Below are 24,447 nucleotides of genomic sequence, written 5' to 3' on the forward strand. Positions count from 1 at the left end.
TTGATATCATCTTGCTCTGATGTTCGTGAATATTGTTTGATAGACAACTTGGAAAAAATACTATTATTTTGCAAAGCAGGATCCATTAAGATATTAAAAATTTAATGTAATAATAACTTTTCCAAAATTAGTCCTGATTTTTCTTAAATTTTTGAAGAGTCCCCTTGTTAGGTGATAACTCTGAGACGCAAGCCGTCCTTTTAGAGATCGATCCAGATCTAGTCCTAGAAGACATTATAACCTCACCCATGATGGGTGGTTTTGTAGGCTTTTTTGACCTAATCAATTTAGTATAGGATTCACTAATGAGTAATGTTATCAAGACAAGGTAGATCTTTAACAAGCTCTTTGCGAACAACATGATTGGTTTAAGTATTCTCATTTTCCAACTTTTTTTTCAGTTCCTATTTTCATTGATCCCAAATATTCACGCCATTTCATCAGTTTATTAGAAAAATCTCTTGCAAAATGGTCACCTTGATAACATCTAGCACAGTATTTACCTTGATCTAGATACGAGAATCTTGTCTTCAATACCTTCATAGGAAGAAAACCTGGGATATCAATTCTGGGGGTCACCTTCACAATATAAATCCCATTCATCAAGCCTTTAAGTCTTCCTGCTTGAAAATAGCATTATTTAACAGGGCCCATGACCTCTCCAAATTCTTTGAAAGTCTCTATAATATCTTCAACTATGATATCCTCGTGTGGAGAGTGAATTATAATTTCTTTTTCATAGATAATAGGGTTCCCATATTTGTCTCTTCGTTGAGCTTTCAGACCTCTAACAGCTCCATTTATAACATTAATGTCTCCATCCGGTTTTCTGATAACAAATTCGTCGTCCACATTTGCAAATGAGATTCCTATATCTACTTCTTTCTTCAAATCAATTAAAATTTTTTTTTATAAAATGGGCATATACGCACTCTCGGTATATTACCCTGTTCTAACTTAAGGATACCCAAAATAGTATCCTTTACCTCTAAATTGGAAGGTCTGCTGGGGTATTGATCATTCTTTGATGAGGTCAAATCAACAATTAACCTACTCTATTGGCTTTAGTAGCAAAAATTCTTCTTCAGAGCTCGTAGGTAACTAGAGGCAAATTAATTTTCCTCCATCGATTTAGTCATATTTTTAGTAAGAAATTTAACGGAACTTTCTTACCATGTCTCTAAGCCTCTCCAAGCACCTCAAAGGAGCTTTGAGGATCCGAGAAGAATCCTCAAGATTTCACTTCTAGCGAAGCAAGGGACGAATTTAATATCTAATCATCCACCCGTTTCATTTATCACAAAAATGAAATCTCAATACACTTTTAACAATTCTTAAATCCTTATGAAAAATATTTTTTAAACTTAAGGTAAAAACCACTTTGTTTTCCTCTCAAGTTATTGATTATCTTTCCATCAATTTGTTAATTAATTGCCGCACGGACAGACATAGGAAAAAGAGGTGTCCTGTGAATAAAAATCCTCTTGAACAACCAATATACATATCTCAAGGTGATTACATGCTAAAAAACATTTACAATTATATATTACTTGCCATTAATTAAATGATCAATACACTTACAAATAATAAAATATATAGTTATGTGAGCAAATCCTTCACATGGAGTCTCTTTTAAAACAGAGCTCAATTCCTTTCTGGGTTGATTCTCAATCAAACAACCTATAAGGCTCCCAGTTAAAGTTATTTGATTCGTCATCCTGAATTTTCCATTGCCAAGGGACAAAAAATGTAGTATTTATTTACCACTGCTGTGTTATTTGCACATAAGAAGTAAAAGGTGTCCCTTATACTGTTTTCGGATCCCGGTTAAAGCTTAAGATTACGCCATGAAATGGAGATTGACAATATTATGATAATACTGAGACTGGGACATTTCAAGAGGAGGACTTACTACAGAATTTGACTTCACTCGATATGTCTACTATATTGTAGGTCGGTTGTCGATGTCTACTACTATTCATTGATCAATTTCATCCATCCTCCTCATCGACTTCGTGATTCTGGATATTAGCAAGCCATATTTCTTCTAATAACGTGAAGGAAGCTACTCTAACCAGGACTTGAAATATGTGCTTGTAAAATAGGATAGCCTTATATTATATTTAAAATTCCAGACAATTTTCTTAAGTACGAAAATATTGGCATAAAAAACAGCTATCATGTACAATTCTTCTATATAGATACGGACTTCAGTTTTTCCATAATATACACGTTACTAAAAACTTCATTGAGTACTTTCTCCTCTGTTTTGGTTTTGATATATTGTTCAACTGTAAAATTTATTTTTCTTTGAAAATGATCTACTTTATTTTCAATGGTATTTAGATTTGTTATAAACTGTAGAAGCTTTGATTCCAGTAAGTTTCCTTGAATGGTAAAGAGTTTCAATTTTCTCAGATTGACATAAATGTTTAAATTTGTCTTCGGGTATAGTTGTGTTATGAACTATGATACACAACATAAATAAATATTTGACTTTATTGATAAATTTGGGGATCTGTTCCATTTATAAAGCAAAACATCAAATTATCTCCGTTTGTTATAAGATGAGTATCAGACTATAAACAAGCGATTTTTTTAAAATATCTAAAAAGGATGTTATTTTTTTCACATCAGAATAAGATACTTTAACATTTAGTTGATGATTCTTTTTCTTTTGCAATCTGTAAAGATCATAGGGGAAAATATTAGTAGCCCAAAAAGGCCTATGAACGTTTGTATTAGCTTCAAATAACGAATAGTTTTACCTACCTAGCAGTCAAACTTGAAGCAGTAGTTCTCGGAACTGGACTTGTTTTGAGTAGTGTTTCTTGAACACCCTCAAATATAGATGGAACTACACTTTAAGATACGGCTAGAGATATTCAGTTTGTTCAAATTTATAGTCTTCGTGTATAAAATGTTTCCTACATAATCATCAATTTTTAATCCGTTCCTAATCTTTCCTATAAGTATAATAATAAAAACTTTTAGATTGGATAGTATTTTCCAAAATTAACTTAAATATAATTGAAAGAGAAATAAGTAAATAGCAATCTCTAAGAAATGGTTGATTCAACTATGAAGGCGAGTTTCATTTTTAAAAGGTAGCTTTGACAAAACATATTGTCTTCCTTTGGATTGTCAGAGTAACGTAATCTATAATTTGGCTTCAAAAATGTAGTAGACATTGTTGTCAATTAATTATGAACACCGAATTCCGATCCAATAATAATTAAATACACAATTTTAATTCCTTTTCAGAGCCAATTCGGCCTTTCTGCTATTAGCTAGGCGATAGTAATATTTTCCCACCCACAAAAGTATTCATCAAATATCAGTAATAAATACCCCTTTAATATATCCAATTATAAAATGAACGCAATATGTATCTTAAGGCACGGAACCTCGTCAGTTATGACGTAAATATTTTACAGTTTGTTATTGTCAAGTCACACTCATTGTAATTCGATTTAAGCTTTATATAGAAATGGATATAAATTATAACATATTCATGCAATGAAAATAAAGAAATCTCAATGATATTTTTGATCTACGAAGTTATAGTACACAAACAGTGTATTCAATAATTGAAGACGAATAAGTTACTATATGGCATTAATCATCATGGACATTATTGGAGAGCTCTATGCTAGAAATCAAAGTTATTTTGTGAAAATGATTCTAATTTATGCGGGACACAATTCTGTTTGTAGTTGTCTTTTAACTTGTCGCTCTTGGTACAATATGATCCGACATGGAATTGGGGATTGGGAAGGCCTTGTAAAAAGAATTATGTACGAAAATAATCTGTTTTTATCCTTAGAATCCGCCATTTTTCGTGAACGTAAACTCTCACCTCAAATCAAATTTTTTAATATGACAGATCTCAGGACTGGAATAATTCAAAATAAAAAAAATCCTCGGAGTTGGACGCTATCTGCGGGGGGAGCTATTACATATTTTTTATTGCATTTGAACATTTTGTATACGGGAATGAAAGACGGACGGATCAAAATGTGGTCCATGAAGGTAAATCAATCATATTATAAATGAAGGTACTCATGATATTTAGTTTATCTCTTGTCTTTCTTAAATGTTGTTTATCAAAATAAATTAGGTATTATATTATTTTATTATAAACCGAATAGATTATATAATTAATTGTAATTATTATTCTAATTATAACCAATCTTTTTTTAAGCCTTCCGAAAAGGCACTAGGATGTCTTAAAAGCCGTAAGAACTTCCCTGTCTTGGCTTTGACTGCACGTAAAAACATCCTAATCAACTCTAATTATGACATTTCCCTCTGTGTTTGGGACTTGAGAACTAAAGCACTTCTAAGGGTCTTGAATTCTCAAGCACTCTTATATAGCTTAAAACTTTCTTCCACTCATTTGTTAGCATTGTCATGGGCTCCTGAAAGCCAAATTAAATGTATTTGCTTTGGTATTAATTCACACTATGACCTGGAAATAAAAGATTATTCCCCTGAAGTACCGCATAATCAACCCTTCAGTTTTTTGGATGACAAATATTTCATTCATGAGGACAATGTTATTTCCAGATATGAATTATCTGAGTTTAACTATTTTGAACGGGACGTAGTCATACATGGACTTACTCATAGGGTCAGCAGTTTGGACGTTATTGGAGATCTTCTCGTTTATGTACTAGACAACGGAAGAATTCATTTTCATGATTTAAATACTTCACAAGAAATATATGCCTTCCTTGTCCCAGAGTTGATTGGTCACCATTCTGTATCACTTCGAATATCCATGGACTACACAATCATTATTTCCGTGTTAGGATATGAGGATTTCATATTTTTCTGTCATATGAGGGATTTAGAAAATAATAGCTATACATTCCGAGTAGAAAAACATGCTTTTCTCGCCTTTAATAGGCTCAAAGTCGTATATAGGGAGACCAATTCCTTGACATCATTAAAGGTGATTGAGTTGATGCCGGACTATTCCGTAGAAGATCAATAAATGATATTCATCCATTTAATATGTGTTATATCCTTAATTCCATTAAAATATGCTTATTTTTTAATTATAAATATTAATGTATCATTGTATATTCAGGGGCGTCCGAAGGATTTTTTTTTGGGTAGGCATTTTGCAAAGCTTGGCTTTTTTTTTCAAAAATACTACTAACAAAAAAAAAATTTTTTTGGAAGAAAATTTCAAAAATCTGTAGCTATTCAAAAAAATTCCAATTTATTAACATAAACATAAATTTGTATTTTTTTTTAAATCCATAGCTATTATAAGACACTTAAATTTTTGGAATGTTTTTTTAAGTTTTAATTTCAAGGAAAAAAATTGAAAAAATAAATTAAATTTTAAATATTAAATTTTCTAGTAAAAAGTAAAAATTCCATATTTTGGGGGTGGGGACGCACACATATTAATATTGTATAGCTAATCTTGTAAAATGTTTTATTTGAAAGAAGTTTTAACACTTTGTATCTTTATGTCAAATTACATTATGTTATGGGTTTGAAGAATACAAATTATAGCGATATACATTTATTAATTAATTATATTATTCTCTAAAACTGGCTAGAACAAATAAAATATTATTTTCATATCTAATACGCGTGTAGTAGTGATATCCGGTTTGGCTTTTTTGGGTCCGCAGGTGCCGCCTTTTTCGAATTCTTTAACTTGACCTTCAATCTAATATAACTACTAAAAATTTGAGGTAATAGATTATTTCTTGAACTAAATACTTATCGAATCCATATAATTAATTTAATTGAAATTTAAAAGTGTTTTACAAAATTACCTTAAAACCTCTTCACTCAATGACATTAACATAAAAATTCTTTTTAAGTGTGACATTTCAGTATAACCAAGGTTAATAGAAATACAAGGTTATACCATAATACGTGTTCGATTAATATTTGACTTCCACCACACTTTTTAATATTGACATCATAGTGTATGGGTGGTTGTGTGTTTTGTAAAAATCTTTTTTTCTTGCCCAGCAGTCGGTATAATACATCAAACTGAAAATTCCAGCAATGGTGACATCATAGAATATGATTGGTTGAGTATTCTTATAAAAATCGGTCTGTCTTGTCCAGCAGTTGGTACGATACATCAAATTGAAATTCAAGCAAGCCCGAATACATGAGGGTCTAACCTTATATTTCTATTAACCTTGGTATGGACTTCACTTTTTGGGTGCAAATTGAGTCCAAGACTTCCCTTCCGTGGCAACCTGGAAGCCATCATTGCACTTAATGGGGGCTATATCAATGATTAGGGTACCCAAGACAGCATATTAGTTATTTTTATTTTATTGGCATACCCTATTACGACTGGTTGCTGAAATACATCTTAATAAAGTTCTAGATTTAAAGTGTAAATATTTTTTCGAAGCACCCGGTAAAGGAATGTCTCGAAGGAATTCTAACACTGAACTATCTGCCTTGTTTCAGCTGCCCAGATCAACCGTTTCTTCTAATATTTCTAGATTTCATCCGACAAGTCGACTATGCCTCTTAAAGAGAGATGTGGAATCGCCGCTATTTATTTTCAGTGGAACAGAAAGACAGGGTAAGAATCTGAATGAATGAGCATGCATCTTGTATACAAGCACAACTTGCAAACAGAGTCTTGAAGGAGTTTGGAGTCAAAGTGAGTTCCAGAAAAATACTTGGGTGTCTAAAGCAATCACATTTCTCCATACATCAAGTGAAATTTACTAACTTTACTCAAAATACACCAAATAAACTTTGATAGGCGCTATGAGTTCGCCACCCAGTTTCAAGCTAAAGTTGAGACCAAGGGAGCCTGGAGTCTGAGAAAGCAAGAGCTTGCATGGTATCTAATAGTCACAACAATGTTTCACACCCTCGATATATCACTATCATAGTCTCAATGCGAGTCAGTTGCCTACAGGGATTCAATTTAAATTACGGAGTTACAAATACCTATTACCTATCTCTTTTCTCTTAAAGATATTTGTAGTCAAAATGAAATAGAGGAACCTCTACTCAACCTTTTCTCAAATCCCCTCCATTCGATTCATAATACATCCCTCAAAACTTATTATGCTATGAGCCTTTGGATAAGCAGGATAATTAACTCAGGGGTTCAGAGTGAGGAGGACTTCAATGCTCTCTTTCAATCAGAGCCACCATCTATCATCTCAAAGTCTGACAGAGAATCTTTTTATAAAAAAATGACGACCGGGATTATTATAAATTTAGAACACCTTGAAACCACTGATGAGCAAATACAAAATGACGCCCTGACATGATCCTTTCCTGGTGAGTACAATCTAATAAATGAAGTGGCTTTGTTGGAAGAATAAGGAGCTGGCGTAATCAATGTATAACAGTCAAAAGAAACTAATTATATATATACATAATTAGGTCTTCTTTGTGTGAGTCAACGGAACTATTCCATCATTATAATTTGGTAGATTTACATATGAGCATAGTGTCTGGTCATTTGTCATAATATCTTCTCATATTTGTAGAGCTATTTATAATTCATAATAGTTGTATATTAATGTAGACATAAAAATCACTTTGAATAATATAGTTGAGAGGTTGCTGGAATGTAAAAAAATATTCCGTTATTGTTTTTCAAGAAGAAAATTTATTTGTTGCCTTTGGATTTGAGCAGAAAAAAACGCCTCAACGTAGATAATTAAATGATTAACAGAAAAAATTCTGAAAAACATTCGCTATTCACGGAAAATTAAATTTTTAAAAAAATATGTCAAATATTAAATTTTTTATAAAGTTTTTTCAAAAATCCACAATTTTTAACAAAAAAATTCAAAAATCAATGCTAATCAGAGAAAATGAAATTTCTTTAGAAAAAAAGGTAATTGAATTTATTAACAGAAACATAAATTTGTGAAAAAAAATTTAAAAAGTCCATATCTATTAAAAGAAAGTGAAATTTTTGGAATTTTTTTTTTTAATTTTAATTTTTTGGGGGAAAAAAATTAAATTTCAAATATTAAATTTTTTTTATAAAAAATTTAAAAAATCTCTGGCTGTTCATATAAATGATATTTTAGACAATAAATTGAAAAATTTTATTTTTTCAGAAAAAAATTTGAAAACTAAATTAAACTTCAAATATTAAATTTTCTAGTAAAAAGAAAAATTCTGTATTTTGGGGGTGGGCTCATCCCTGATTTTAATATTGCATACTTTATAGCTTATCTAGAAAAAATAAATTGTTTGAAAAGGTAAATACATATATTTAGATTTGTAAATCCTAAGCATTTTTTAGCGCCCGAGTTTTTTTATGCTTGCAAGCACTTGTAAGGAAAGTTTTAAGCGCGCTCGCTACAAATTGAGTAGAAAATAACTATAATTACATAACATAAGTCGATTTGTCAACCTTTTATTATATTTTTATGGAAATAAAACACCCATTTATTGGTTTCAAATCGTCTAATATACATATACTTGTACCTCAAAAATAGGCCTGTGATAGATTTGATATTGAAATGGAATAATTTCATATAAATTGTGATTTATGATTTTCAAAAGCCTGATTTTTTAAATATCGGTATATGTTTGACTATTTAAATGCTTATAAACCCTTCTTTTTTCCCCCCATAAAAATATGACAAATTGTCGACAAAGGGCTATTAAACTTATTGCAGTATTTTTACTGTTATTCTACCTGATTTGTAGCGGGCGCGCTTGAGCCTTCCCTTACAGGTTTCTAGTATTATATTGTTGAGGTTGCGAGCATAAAAAAAACTCAGGCGCTAAAAAATGCTTAGGATTTACAAATCTATGTTTCATATTTTATGAAACTGTTATTACTATTATTTCATTCTAGAGGAGAGAACATTCAATATTGAGTAGTTATGTGTGAGCGTGCTTAATGCATATGGGGAGTTAGCTTATATATTGATAAAACAAATAATGCCTAATCACTCGAAGCAATGCTAGGCACTATTGCAAGTTACATAATAAAGAAATGTTTGTACTCATATTTGTGTAATAGTATTGTAAAATCTCTATATAATATGCATCAACAGTCAAATATTCATACTCCATTATAATGAGGTCAAGCTATACAAATAATTACTTTTTTTCCTCCCATCTCTTTTTTTTTATATTTTATATGTAGAATGCATAGTTCAATCTGCTTTTTTTATATATATATTATAAAAGACACACAAAAAAGTCTCGTAAATTTAACTAATATATATATTTATATATATCAAGTTCAACTATTTTTATGTGAGTGAATGTAGACTCAAGGAGATTTAGATAAGAATAAGAAGGAAAAAAAAATGTTATTTATAATATGTATTGTTCATAAAATTATCTAGAAGGTTGTTTTGACTCACAATAAGTCATGGAGGTAGGCTTCCTCAAACAATTTATTCGAGTGCTTATAAGCAGTGATGCATAAAATGTGTTTTGTCGGTATGAAAAAAAAAAAGGAATGTGGTAACCCTGACAATTTGAGGAATATTTGGGAGACGAGGAGTTTAGCTGTCATGACGTTTCATTGAATTAGCTGGAATCAGGAGTAAAAGGTAGGACGTACACACAAATCTCCTTCTGTATATAGTAAGGGCTGTGGTTTGACGAGGTTGTAGAGACACAAACTATGTATTTATATAAAGGAATCCAGGACGAATGAGGAGAAAAAAGACGTGAAGGAATAAGGGAAGGATTGTTTAACACGTATATTCTTATTCATACATAATACATTACTCTGATATATATATATATAATACACAGCTATTTATACTGATAAAAGGTAAATACTGTACCCTACATATATATACACGACAATACTAGAAAAGTAAGAAATGATGAAAGGAAAGGAGACACGAATTCATTAGAGCAAGGACATATAGGCGATTACTTTGATGTCGATCCTCAATTCTACTTTCAGTCCAACAAGGACTTACACCATACAGTATGTCCAAAAATTGATGGTGGTATTAAAAATATCCATTTTATTGTATAAAAAATGAATATATTTTTAGTCGGAATAAAATGAAATTTGGCTGATACAATCATTAGGCAATATTGAATTTTTAGAATCATACATCAGTATAAAAGGGCTCAGAGAACAGTACAGGATGTTAGTAGTTGAAATTCAATATCCGAAATGGTGAGAGAGCACTCTTTGGAGACCAGGGCAAAGGCTGTTGGTATGATAGAGTATGGATCAAGTCAGAGAGACGTTTCTCAAAGGTTACGGATTCTTCTCAGGACCATTGATAATTTGTGTAAGAAAAGGAAGGATGGACAAACCCTTGCAAATCAGAAGGGTCGAGGAAGGAAGAAAAAAATTAGCAAAGTTTAGATACAAAGTTAGGTGGCTCATATGGTCCAAGGAGCGGAGGAACGAGCTCAACTATGTTGCAAGTCTTCAAAAAATAAAATTCAAGACCAAGTAGAGTTACAAGTCTTGAGTGCAATTCTCCAACTCTAAATTTGATTGAAGGTCTTTCTAATCTTCAATTTCACTAGTACGCAAATTATAATTAGCAAAGAAAAAAAGAGATTGATTCATCCACTCCCTTGTTTAAAAAAGCCGTTCTCTATTAATCCAAGCATGATTGATTCATAATAATTAATAAGTTACACATAGTAACATAATTTCTTACTCATTAATCACTTTTTTGAAAAAGACCAAGACATAAAGTATTTGTGGTTATTATGATAAAAGTATTAAATGAGGGAGTGGGTATGGTTCCACAGATGATTGTGGGAATCATAGCTCCAGTCCCGTAACTATAGACACATTAGGGGGAAGTATCCGTCCAAAAATGATGCATGTTGCCCACCTGAAAAATATGTAAACACGTCATCTAAACTTTATTTGTATACCTACGACTACCTCACTGATACAAAAATATACATACTATTTTGTTGTCAGCTGTCTATTTTTATGCTTTTTTCCTAATCAGTGTTCTGAACATCAATTGATCAAATTCAAATGAGCTCTATTTGTCCTGTGAACATGACCCACAATCAGTATATAATAGTTATATACTTGGGAAGAATTGGCTTACTATCATGAAGAAGAGGTTGTGAGATATAATTAACGTAACAACGAGTCAGGGATGTAGTAATAACAAAAATGGAATATAAATGGCCTTTTTTATGAAACAAAAATATCACATTTTGCAAATGTTTTTTTCTTTTTTTTTTACAAAAAAAAAAATGTTATTAAAACATTTTAAGAGTAAATAAAGAAATAAGATGTAATCTCAAGCTAATCATCTGGCAAGGAATAATACTAGTCACGGTCTAGCCCTCCCCAACGTACAAAGTTCCCGTAAATAATATAGGACTGTTTACGGGAGACTGTGTGCCTCAGTTATTGTATTGATCTTAAGGCATTTGAACAATATTTATCATATACACGTCCTGACAATTCTGGTAAACAATATCAATGACCTATGATGTGTGATACCATAGACTAGAAAATTTTCATTCTATGCAAAACTCTTTATTTTTTTTCTGTTTGGCTGTAAATTCCTAACCAAAAAGTCAAAAAAATTATTGATTAAGTATTTTGTTTTTTGAGCTAGGCACGTCAAATTACAGGCAAGTGCTAACGTTATAAGATCAACATTTTTTTGTGGAAGAAGTTTTTTTTTTAATTCCACAGTTGATAATTTTTATTTATTTGATGATGCCCCAAAGACGCAGTGGCATTGGGGTAATAAATTTAAAAAATACAAGAAATTAAATTTATTATTAAAAAAAGAATTATCAAAAAGATGCAGGATCTGAAATAACCCTAATAAAAAGCTATGTAAAAGAAAAAAATATGTATATATGTAGCTTAAGCCGTAGAGATACTAAAGTTTAAGTATGGGCCCACAGGTTGAAAGTTGTGACACTCTGCCCCTTGTTAAAAAACGGCGCTTATATTTAAAAATGTACAAAACGTCGAAATAAGATGGTACCTATCCCTCCACCTTAAAAAAAGATTGCTCCAAAAAAACTTTGTTAGTGAATATTAGATTATATTAATGCCAGGGTATTAAAAATGTTCGGCTTGGTACTTCGTGATCAGTTTAAAAAAAAGTCATTAATCCTCGGGCAAATATAAAGTAGTAATATGGTTTATTAATGAAGTTTTGAGAGGAATATGTACCCAACATGTGTCCCACCCCAGAATTTCTTCCCAATTTTAGAAATTAACAGCTGAACCACTCCTCTATAATCTTCCAAGCACACTAGAGAGACTCTAAGACAAGAGGCGACATTCCCGTATTTAATAATAATGAGTAATATTAAAAAAAGTACCTTAAATATGTTTTTTCAGTCACTTACCCTATTTCAAAAAATAACTAGGGATTAACCATACATATTTGTAGAATGTGAAAAAAATAAATATGTAATATTTATCTACAAAGATTCCATCCTTAACAATAACGCGATTTAAAAGATGTTCATAGCGTCATTAGACAATTTTATTCATATTAGTATTCAAGGTGATTTTTTTTTCTTCCTTGATATGTCTTTCGCTTCTTTTCTTAAAGTCTATTTTGATCAGATTATTATTAGTATAGTTGAAAATAATATAATCTACAAGGTTACTAAAAAAAAGAAACCCAAAATGATTGTGGTAACCCTGATCATTTGAAGAATGTTTGGGACAAGAGGAGCTTAGTTCTTCAAGAGCTCCTTGAAGAAATGCCTGGGGGTGAGAGAGAGATTTTATTCAAAGGAGGATTTGATTGAAGAAACCAATTGCTAGTTTTCAGACTTGGACAAGTCCTATTATTCGGAAGGGATCAACAAACTCCAGAGCATCGTTGGACAAAGTTTATAAGCCTAAAAGGAGACCATGTTGAAAAATTAAAAAAAGTTAATCCCAAACAATTGAGTCGTTTTTATTTTTGAACGAACTTTTCTAATGACCCTCGTATAGCAAGGATATATAGCCTGGAATTACTCTGATGTCGATCCTCAAATCGACTCTGAGTCCAACAATGATTTACGCTTATAACTGTGCAACAAATCTTCAGTGTCACTTTTGTCTTTTATGCACTAGTGATGAACAAATACTACTTATATGGTCTCTCTTCAGGAATAAAATATTGATAATAACAGCTTTTGAAAATAAATGCACCTTTTTAGGTAGAAACTACTCGTTCATTATCATATTATCTTCATCAATGACTATTACCTTTCCTTCAATGAAAAGTCATTATTTATTTATATTGATCTTTGAACCTGGAGTAATTTTTGCGAAGCAAAATTAATGTAATATCAATATTTACTTCTAATATACGCTTTAGAAGCGATTATTTACTCTTTTGATAACAAAGGAGACATACGTTAAATGATTCCCTCTTGTCCTTGAAAAGATGAAGGACGGAAAAAGGCATTCATCCACGAATAAAGCTTCTTTTTAAAATAATAATAATAATTTTGTGACCTTCACATTCAATTCCAGGAGGACTTTTTTGATTTTATATCTAATATAAATCCATTTTTAAAATCATAATTAAATTTGGTTTAAAATAAGGGAATACCAAGGGTAGGCTCCGATTACTTCATTCTAAAAATTGTTTGGTAGTGGAGAAACACACTTGTTAGATAGACAATACCGTTATTACAGGGGGAGGGTGTTAGGGGGACTCTCCCAGAACAAAACGATGTTTGTGTCCCTAGCTGAAATATAAAAATAAACATATTTTAAACTATATTCTACTAACACTGCAGAATTTTGACTACGTTATAAGTTATTGTTCTTAACAATCTCGTATTTTTAAATACCTGAAAATTACCTGGAATTACTGAAGCGTGTAAAAACAACAGAAATGTATCTTCTAAAAAATTATATAACTTCAAAGTTTGGTCTTTTATGCACAAAAAAATGCCATTTCAAGCTGAGAAGTATAAAAAGACCTTGTCACGGCCCTGAACCAGGCCATCCTAAAATTTGAGAGAACCCAACCTTGGTTTTGGAATGGTAGCCTGGGAAGATTTCCTAGGCTACCTTGATAAATGTATTCATCGCAAAGAGGTCACTTTTGAGATTTTCCTAGTGACGAATGCAATTTTTGTCTTTCCATTGCAGAATCCATCTTTAAAATATCATTCAAAAGAGTTACATCCCAATGAATCTAAGCTAACTTCTTTAAAACAGTTTGACAGGCCAATGAATGTCAAAAGGATGAACAAGTTGATAGCAAATGATTACAGAAGATTCATCCCCAATCTTGGAAAACTATTACGCCCCTTTTATCATGCAATTAAGAACAAGAAAAAATCGTGTCCCAATATCTTGGGACACTGACCTAGAGAAGGCTTACTTAGATTTTAAAAGTTGTATGGACAAAGTTACCACTCTTGCAAACTATGTATGTTCCAAATGAAGAATTCAGACTTTATGTGGATGCTTTCGGCCACCTCAGCGCCCTCTAGGAAACAAAAAAAGTAATTTCAAAGCCAACTTAATTTGTAAGCAAATTGATCGTGTGGAAATCTTTCCCCCACTTTGATTTATAGCTTTGATACTAAAAAAATTGAATAACTGACCTGATAAGAAAAAATGAATCATGGATTCCTTATTATTAGGTTGACGATACTTTGATTTCCAAAAAGAGGACACTGAGCCCGATCAGTGTCGGTGTTGTAAGAAAAAGGTAAAAAATGAATAAATTCTTATTCTTCATTATTATTTAGTCATTTAGTATTTAGGCTAGTTATAAAACCAGACATTTCATGGATTTATACAAAGTTCCCTGACAGAGTGTCAAAAAAAAAGACATTTCCTGACAAAAAAGGAGGGTTGGTCACCCTCCTTTGATGATGAACCAATTGCTATCATAGGATTTAAGATATGTAATCATACAAGTCCTTCAAATATAATTCAATTGAATGGGTATGAGTTACGTTTTCTATTCATTTAGATACCTAGAGTAGAGCGGTTTGTTTATCAACTTTAATAAACAAATTAAAAATATATATTTAAAAAAAAATTCTGAATGCATAAAAGGTATACAAATTACCTATGCAACATTTTATTGTCCAACAATCTTTTCTTTAGGTCACATGTTCCGATAAAATTATGAAAAAAGACTTTATTTACTTCGTAAATTTAGATACTAAAAAGATATTTTTTTAAATTTAAATTTTGCATAATATAATTTTGATAGACATTTTTTTAATCTAAAGTGTTTATCAATTTTTTTTTTTTCTAAAATTGTCCTAGATGCAACAAAAACAGAGTACAAAGTTTAGAAAAATTTGACAATCCGAACATCATTTTATTACATTTTCAGAAAGGAAATATCAAACTTTTCCTATTGATTCTGTCTTTTTACTAAATGGGGTTGGTTTAAAAAAAAAGTTAATTAATGTTTTTTATAGGTTAGAATAATGTCTATTATATAAGCAATAATGGGAAAATAATGCTTCATACTGTATTTTAATTTTTTTTTTTTGACGAAATAAAGAATTATTATCTCCTTTCAAACTTTAAACTAGTTGTGCAACCTAGAGATAACATCTTAGAGCTATACAATTTGGCATAGGTTATTTTCTTAACGTATAACAACTTTTCCGAACTAACTGTGATCAAAATTCGAAAAAAGTTGAAAAACTAACAGACCTAACCTACAGCCTTCTTTAAATAAGAGATGCATTCTGTTAAAAATTATCTTTGACTGAGGTGAAAGATTGATAATGAATAGTAATCAAGATTGTACCCTTATCGGTCTAGCGGTTCCGGTTCTTGAACCACTAAAACCGGAACTGGCAAAGTCGAACCGAGACCACAATATATTTCTTATTGGTCTCGGTTCTTGTGCTTTTTTTTTCTTGTATTGAATATATAACGTGCCTGGAAGTTACGCCCTGGGTATTTTTGCCCTGTAGAAGTTTCGCCTTTCGGAAGTTTCACCCTCATACATTTATCTTCCACATATAATTTAAGGTTTTCTTCCTATACTTCAACTTGAAGTCCTTTGTAATTAATATGAAATAATTGTTGCTTTTTATAATAATGAATTCGAACCGTTTTATGTTGAATTATATTAAAATTGAATTAAATGCACTCATTTTACACTACTGAATGCATAAATACATTACACATGACTTCAATTGGGGGGGGGGACACTAATATCAAATCTTAAATTATATGTAGAAGATACATGAGGGCGAAACTTCCCAGGGCGAAACTGCACAGGGCGTAACATCCTTGGACCAAAAAATAAATTATCTTTAAAAGTCAATTTTATGAGTTTTTTACGTGCAATTTCAACGTTGTCCATTGATTTTTTTACGTCCCCAGTGTGATACAGTTGTATCTGAGTTCCAAATTCCTAAGGGTTTCTTATGGATCTGGATATGTGGTTTTAGGCACCAGACAGTGTGTAAATACAAGAGGGAAGGGGTGGGGTAGTTTATGAATCCAGGTCATCTATTCAACTTGTCGGAGCCCATAAAAGGATTACTCTAACATTTCTTAAGCTAGGGTTTCCCAAAATGTACTATACTAAGGACACCTCGTCTAATACATTATTAGCTGATGCCTCCTTTATATGAAGCATGTGTACTATGTATGTGTAGACTAAAAGCAATCCTCAATTCTCCATCTTCCTGCAACCCCCCCCATAGACTCCCCACACGGCCTTAACTTTGAAAACCATTGTATTAAGCAACCTTGGTTTTCGGGCTCCTGAGGGAAATTTGGGGGAGTATGCACTCTGCGTATAAGGTAGCTTTGACCCTGTTTATATCAAATATCATTTCCTGGGAGCGAATTTTCTATCGACACCCCTTGTTATAAGTGCATGCTACCAAACTGAGCCTGTATAAAAAAGAACTGATACCGTTTCAAATGAAAGAACCGATAGAACCGTTGAATCTGAACCGGGGACAACCTTGATAGTAATGATGTGTATGTATAATTATAGAAACTACGACATGATTGATAACATTAGTAAAACTAAAAATATAGCTACGCAGAATATAAAGAACCACTTGGTCATGATGAATCGGAATGCGAACGAACAAACAAGGGAGCAAGCAAGCAAACAAACAAATATACTTGAATTTTGTACAAGGATGATGGATCACTTAATATCTAAGATGACAATTGAAAAATGAAATAAATATTATTATCCACCATACACGTAAGAGTAGAGATATTTCAATGCAATTTGTATCACGGTGTTACTACCTCGATAAACCAAAAATAACCAGTGCATTTGTTTTGTCAACAGTCGTCTCACTTGATACATCATGACTATTTCATAATATATTATTTTTAATATATAAACGAAGTAAACCAAAGGTATATACAATATGTCCTAGAAAGTGGGACCGGCCTTTTCTAGTTGACACTCTGAACAGGCTTCAAGCTGTCAGGATCAGGATGTTTATTTTCGGTTTCTTTTATTTTTACATACCGGCAGGACATATTTTATGGATCAATAGTTATTATAACTTCTCTATGCTTATGGTCCGTTGAAGAGGAAACCAATTTATTGTGGATCCCTCATCGTATATATTTGTTTTGTACAAGTTGTAACTTGTACAAAGTATTATGTGGCCCATTATAAAGATCAAATGCCACTTGTTGTATATCTCATTAATAGATAATAACCATTTTAATCTGAATAAATACAAAATTATATGATAGTATCGAATAATGGTCGGTAATTAAATAAGGCATTGTAAAAAGAAGAAATTGCTACTTATACAAGTTGCAAATTGTACATGGGTTGTCTTATTATTTCTACGAGGGGAAGTACTCAGAATTGCACAGAGTAATTAAGCGTAGGCATATAGACAAAATTTGCTTTAATAAAATAGAAGATAATTCCTCAAGAAACCCTCAGTGTTAACCTCCGTTTGTCAGGAGTACTAGTGATGTGTGTTTCGGTTTGGAATCCTAGACCGATCGGAGGCTGTTGTATTAGTTTGGTGCAACAAAAAGCTTGGTATAGACGAGTCTCATATAAAAATTGTGTCTAGATCGCTCCAAACAAATTATTTGGTCTAGATCGGTCCAAAGGAAAACTTCGGTCTAGTTCAGTCTAGACCGATTTTACACATAAATTGTTTATAAGATGACATCATATGTTTTTTTATAAGTACAATGACGTTATACAAAGTTTAAACAGTGATAGCTCACCGTCTCTTATATGTATACAGTATTTGTTCTAGAACTTATCGTGTACCTGAAAAAAATTGGTGAATAAATGGTGACTGAAAAAAATCGGTCCTTAAAGTGAAACAGAATCAAAATTGGTCTACAATGTAAGACCGAAAAAAATTGATCCATAGTATGAGACTGCGGTCTGGGCCGAAAAATCGGATCTAGAAAAAACCACTTTAGACCGAAGCGAAATAAAAATTGGTGCGGAAATCAGTCTCAACACCAGTAGTTACTCAATATTTTGATGTCCTCTCCTCAAGAACAATACTAACAGCTTGAGATTTTTTTTTTTTTGTTTATATAATTTAGTTCCCTTATCTTTTTTTAATTTGAGTTTAAGGATGAAAAAAGAAGTAGAACAGCTTGGGAATGACTTAATGAGCCAAGGAGTACTTTAGTCTCTAGAGCACGCTATATTGCTGAGCTTTAGTTTCACACGCTCCTTGTTAAAAATTTGTTTACATTTTTGTGTGAGTTGATCTGAACACCTACAAAATTTCGTTCACTTTTACATAATGTTTTTATACAACTAATGTAGACGTATACACTATACAACATTTTCTTACTGTGTATTCTGCCCATATATATCTATATATATACACATATTTCATTTGTAATACTCAAATCTCATTTTTTGATATCAAATGTCTAATTTATTATTAGCAAATATATTTTTAGAGCTTGTTTATACTATATAAGAAATAAAGTTATACATATTTATCATTTCGGACTACAAAAAACTGTCTTTAACTAAAATTTACAATTGTTTAGTTTCTTAAGTTTACCCAGTAAATGAGTTGAGTAAAGCTGTAAGTATCTTTCATGCACGATAGTAGCTCCCAATTATTCTTAATTCAGGCCGAGTTGCAGTAATTATTATTTATACATATAAAAATTCGGGAACACTGATTTTAAATGATTTTCTTAAGGATTTAGGTCGGGACCTGACTTCAAAGTTTTCAATTTTTTTTTTTGAAAAAACTTAATATTTGGAATTTAAATTTAATTTCTGATTTTTTTTGTGAATAGCTGTGGATTTTTCTGGATAAACGCTAATATTTGAATGAAATCAAAGTTACATTTTCTAAAAATAGCTAAATTTGTAGAATTATCTTTATTTTATAGATCGATCAGAGACAAAAGAAGTCGGACTATTAAAGAAAAATAGCTCATTTTTTCTATTTAAATGATTAATTTTTAACTACAATATGGCATTAAGAATGTATAACGATGTAATTACAAACTTTTTATGAATATTAGGGTCTGATATGTAATGAAAATTGGGAATCGATAGACGGTTAGGTTAAGCCTTTTTATTTGTTGGTCCCAATTTCATATCTAATTGTTCATTAATTCTCCTACAAGTAATTAAAGAAAAAGAGTTTTCACATCTAATAGTTCATTAATTATCCTACTAGTAATAAAAGAAAAAGAGTTTTCATATTTATAAAAATACTAAAATGGCCGATAAGCCCAATGCTGACGTCACGTGAAAACACTTCTTGTGAGCGGAGGCCTTGAAACAGTTTTTGGGAACATATCACATACATAATTGACATAGTCAACCATTAATTTAAATATATATATTGGTCCTATTTCACTCAACGTTAGAAAAAGTGATTTTTTGGGGGTAATCTAATTTACATAGGAAAAAAAAAATCTTTCAATGTTCTACATAATTTTTTTCATGCGTTTCTAAAAATCTATCTTTGGTATTTTTCAGTTAAAATTCTTTAAAGCATGTATTCCATAAAAACGCAAATTACATAAATTTGATTAAACTTATACAGTTTGATAGCCCATAGGATTGCCTACATTTAAGTACCAAGTGGTCTATTAAAATATAAACACTTTGAATATTAAACTTCAACAAGTTATCATTATTTAATTTAAAAATGGAATTACAATAAAATTAACAATATAGATGTGTGGCTGAGCTCCCTTAATCATTAATGTAGCCGTCCTTAGTTGCAATGATGGCTTTCAAGCGGCGGCTGAATGGCTGGTAACCATTACGGATGCAGTCCTCTGTCATGACGTATCAGTGATGGTTGAGAGAGGCTTTGAGGACCTCAGTGTTTGGATGATGGACAATGCAGGCCTTTCCCTCGACATGTACTCAATAGGTTTAGTCGAGGGGGCTGGATTCAGGGCGGTAGGTAGCCAAAAGTACAAAAAAAGAGTTCAAAAGACTAATTCAAAATAGTTTTAAAACAGAAGAGATGGGTTTCTTTCCTTACTGGTGTTAAAGATGTTTTTCCACCTTCACAAGTTTCTTTCCACCACCTTTTGTGATAGCTCTCTGCACATTCTGGTCTGACACCCCGAGATCTCTTCCATGGGCCCTCATGGACTTGAAGGGATTAGCCTGGGCTGATTTCTTTTATTCTTACAGGTCTAGTTTGTCATTTTTGACAAAACCCTACTTCATCTCCAACGTTTTGGACTTGTTGACGGCGTAGACGCTGGTCTTGGAATCGATCAGCTGCTTGCAGTGCGGAAATGGAAATTCGTCAATCACGTTCAAGTGTCATTATCTCAACTTTTACGTAAGTTAAGGAGCTCATTTTGTTTAGTTTTGTAAGTAATTATTTATACTTTAATTTATCGAAATATAGAATAATTTTAGTCACTCAACCTTTATTTATTATTGGATTAATGCGTGTTCTGATTTCAATGGACCCCCTGGTGTTTAAAAAACAATTTTATAATAGTTGAAACTGAAGACTTATGTACCAAAAACTAAAATATACTTATTTTGATTATGATAATAGCTTTAGAAAAAATAATAAGAAGGGTGAAACTACAAAAAAATATCGTAATCGCCAATATCATATGGTTTGCAACACTACTGACGCCTCTTTATAACTTGCACCAACAATTATTTCCTTATACTTAACTTTTTCTCAACAAAAGTCGCAACCCTATTTATAAGACTTTGGCTGAGAGCTATAAAAATGACTTCATATTGACATAGATAGAGACGAAAGGAGAATTATACATTTTAATTGCTTGTTAAAAGTGGTGGACCAATTGCGTCTCTCCCTTTTTCGGTGCCACCGAGGATATCAAGTGAAATCAAGGCCAAATGTTGAAAAATTAACGACAACAAACATATACAAAGCAAAACTCCTCTTCAAGGTCTTCAAAAAACATAATAATAACAATAACGGTGAGATTAGAACAACGGTAAACATGACGAGTACAGTAGTATATAGAACCTTGTGTAATTCATTGTTACTATGATAACAATATTCAGAGTGTATGTTGAATGTATATATATCGGTTATTATTAATATCAGCAGCATTTTTACACCTCATAATGTCAAGGACCCTTATAACTATGCATCACACGTAGATTACGACTTTGTATTAGTAATAATACATATTCATTTTGTGAGTGACATCTTCATATTAGTATATTCTAGTGTTGGGGTGGTTCGGTCTGGAAATCCTACACCGGTCTGAGACCGTTATATTTTTTGTTCAGTCCAACAAAAAGCTCGGTCTGGATTGGTCCAAAGGAAAATTGGGTGCCTAAAAAGTCGGTCTAGTCCGGTTTTACAAATAAATTGTTTGTAACATAACATCATATGCTTTTTTAAAGTACGTTATACGAAGTTTAAACAGAAATAGTTCGGATTAATTTTGATTCCACCACCGTCTCTTATATGTATACAGTATTTGTTCTAGAACTTATCCTGTACTATGGAGATTTTTTTGAAAAAAATGAATGACAGTTGATCTAGAAAAAATAATTGTCTCTACTTACAAATGAGACGAAAAAAATCGGTCCATAAATGGAGACTGAAAAAAAAAATCGGTCCATAGAATGAGAAAAAATTAAATTTTGTTCTACAAAGTGAGACCGAAAAAAATGGGTTTACCGGCTGAGACCCCGGTTTGGACCGAAAAATCGGTATAGAAAAAATCATTTAAGACCAAAAAAAAAATTCGTACTGAATCGAGTCTCAACGATAGTCTATTCCGTCAACCCTGTTCAAATTAGTGTTGTATCGACTCGAACAATGATCGAAAGTTATTTTGTAGTACATATAAATAATTTCTTATGATGCTCTTCGAATCTCTGAAAAGACAGACTAAATATATAATACAGTTTTGTAACGAATTGCAATTATTCCATTGAATATAAATAAATGGGCAGTAAGCATGCTTAGCTACTTAACTTCTTTGCCCTTTATTTTCCTTTTCTAACACGACACTCATTCTGAGAATAATATGGAGATACTTACATGATTAGAGTTGTTAAAAATATGACCTTCCATTATGTAAAAGCAAATTAACGTGATAAACCTGACTCTTTGAAGTGTGTCATAAAGGAGAGCAGCTTAGCTGTCATGGCGTTTTATTGGATTAGCTGCGGGCAGCTATGAGAAAGAGAAAGGAAATATGGGTAAGTCTCATCTAAGACATTAGTCCGACATGGATCCTTAAGTTTATTCTGAATCCAACAAAGTCTTGTAACAGGAATACCAAAACCAATCTGGGGCATTTAAGACTATTAAAAAAAAGTAACTAAAATATTCAGATCCGAGACCCAAACGACTTCATGTACTCACTCCTTTACGGATCATAAAAAAGGTCTAATGGATTTTCTGGATCTTAAAAAGCTAATAGTATTGTTTAATACTTACTATATCGAACGTAGTATCTCTATTTGTTCTGGGAACCAAACTTGCATCGCGTGGTTATTCCACAAGATATTACTTCACACACACAAAAAAATGTACACTCTATTCGGTGGTCAGCCGTCAATATTTCTTCGTTATTTTCTTTAACCAGTGTTCTTTAAGTTGATTGCTTGGAAATAATTTGTTCTTGTTAAGCTGTGAACAATCATGAAATGATAATATTTTTATAGGTTTGAAGTATTGGCTAATTACGTGCCTTTTCTGTTTTTTTTTTAAAAGGAGGATAGGTTGCGAGAACAAAAAAAGATAATGCCATGTCAAATGTTATTATACTCTATTAATAACTAATAATTATGTTTATAATAGTAGTAACGTGTAGGATTATTTATTACTTCACACTCCGTAATCTGTAAAAATATAATCTGAATACTATATTGATTAGGTTCAAACTTCAGGTTAAATTTGAGACAAGTATCCGTCTAATTCTGGGTGCCCAAAATTTACTCGAATATTTATGTCTAAAGATCCGAACCGACCCGGATACGAGAAAATGACTAACAAAGGTTTACATTGAATGAATTGGTCGGTAGATGAAAATTTCAAATGTTAAATTTTTGGAAAAAATGTCAAAAATTCCAAAAACTAAAATTTTTACTTACAAACTTTAAATAGGAAATATTTCGAAAAAAAATTTCAAATATTAAATTTTTGGAGAAAAATTTCAAATATTAAATTTTTGGAGAAAAATTTCAAAAACTATGTTCAGAAAATTATTTTTTTGGAAATAAAATTCATTTTCACATATTAAATTTTTGGAGAAAAATTTCCAAAACTACTTTCAGAAAATTATTTTTGGGAAATAAAATTCATTTTCATATATTAAATTTTCTAGTAAAAGCAAAAATTCTTAAATTTGGGGGTAGGGATAAGGCCTTTACAACCCATCCCCTCCTGACGCCCTTGAATAAGCCGATAAATATTAATACAGAAAAAATTACTTGGGGGTAGCCCCCTCATGATTAAGCCCCTGAACACTACTATTTACATGATAAATAATAACACTTTTTTTTGACAATTATCTAAACAAATTTTTTTGTTCCATTCTCCATGGGAGTACCTTCAAGTGTGAGTAATATTATTGCAATACAATTTCCTTGCAATTTTCTTAATTCAATCCAATCTTCTAAGAAATGGATCGAGAGAATTGGTAAGGAGGATACCCTCCGCCCTCAGATTGGCTAGGAGGCAGTATGCGATTGCTTAAAACCACCATTAATTCCTCAAACACATCCAAGGAACACCTCTAATATCAAAAAAATAGTTATAAGCCTCTTAACTCTGGAACCTTAAAAACCACTGCAATATATATATCCAAGAAACCCATCTTATACCAAAAAATATTTGAAAGTCCTAAGGTTGCACCAAGTACTTGAGGCTAACCCTGGATCCTTATAAACTAACAGCAATTCTCCTATACATATAAGGAATCCCTCTAATACCAAAAAAGAATAGTTTAAGCCCTTGGTTTGCAAGTTAAAAAAATACGGGCAATTTTCCTCCATGTCAATCTTCCACGTGCAGTTTTCCACGCACAGATCAAAAACATACTTAGTAACTGCTCAAAAAAAGGGAAAAAAG

General features: G+C 31.6%; 2 protein-coding genes and 1 long non-coding RNA gene across 4 annotated transcripts in view; 2 read left to right on the plus strand and 1 right to left on the minus strand.

The window, feature by feature from the left end:
• Positions 1 to 1,498: 1,498 nt before the first annotated feature.
• On the minus strand, positions 1,499 to 3,321 carry LOC139904938 (uncharacterized). The gene is made up of 3 exons (XR_011779273.1): positions 2,773 to 3,321; positions 1,913 to 2,684; positions 1,499 to 1,833 (listed from the first exon to the last, which is right to left on the minus strand). It is a non-coding gene; the product is annotated as an uncharacterized lncRNA (long non-coding RNA).
• A 74-nt stretch (positions 3,322 to 3,395) lies between these two features.
• On the plus strand, positions 3,396 to 5,608 carry LOC121114591 (uncharacterized). Its single transcript, XM_040708600.2, has 2 exons — positions 3,396 to 4,032; positions 4,205 to 5,608. The coding sequence occupies exons 1-2, from the start codon at positions 3,613 to 3,615 to the stop codon at positions 4,997 to 4,999; spliced, it is 1,215 nt and encodes a 404-aa protein (XP_040564534.1). The 5' UTR covers positions 3,396 to 3,612; the 3' UTR covers positions 5,000 to 5,608.
• A 3,647-nt stretch (positions 5,609 to 9,255) lies between these two features.
• The window catches only part of LOC121114595 (uncharacterized), a 65,654-nt gene continuing 50,462 nt past the window's right edge, over positions 9,256 to 24,447 (plus strand). For both annotated transcript variants that reach the window (XM_071887141.1, XM_071887142.1), the window contains exon 1: positions 9,256 to 9,545. The gene's annotated coding sequence lies outside the window, so the exon portion shown is untranslated. The remainder of the gene's footprint in view (positions 9,546 to 24,447) is intronic.

The sequence above is a fragment of the Lepeophtheirus salmonis genome, chromosome 3 (assembly GCF_016086655.4).
Source record: "Lepeophtheirus salmonis chromosome 3, UVic_Lsal_1.4, whole genome shotgun sequence".
Taxonomy (NCBI): Eukaryota; Metazoa; Arthropoda; class Copepoda; order Siphonostomatoida; family Caligidae; genus Lepeophtheirus; species Lepeophtheirus salmonis.

Excerpts from the sequence above, each read along its gene's own strand:
- LOC121114591 (XM_040708600.2), top strand. The coding sequence starts at position 3,613 with ATGGCATTAATCATCATGGACATTATTGGAGAGCTCTATGCTAGAAAT. Across the intron at positions 4,033-4,204 it reads TCAAAATGTGGTCCATGAAG|CCTTCCGAAAAGGCACTAGG; the intron begins GTAAATCAATCA and ends TCTTTTTTTAAG.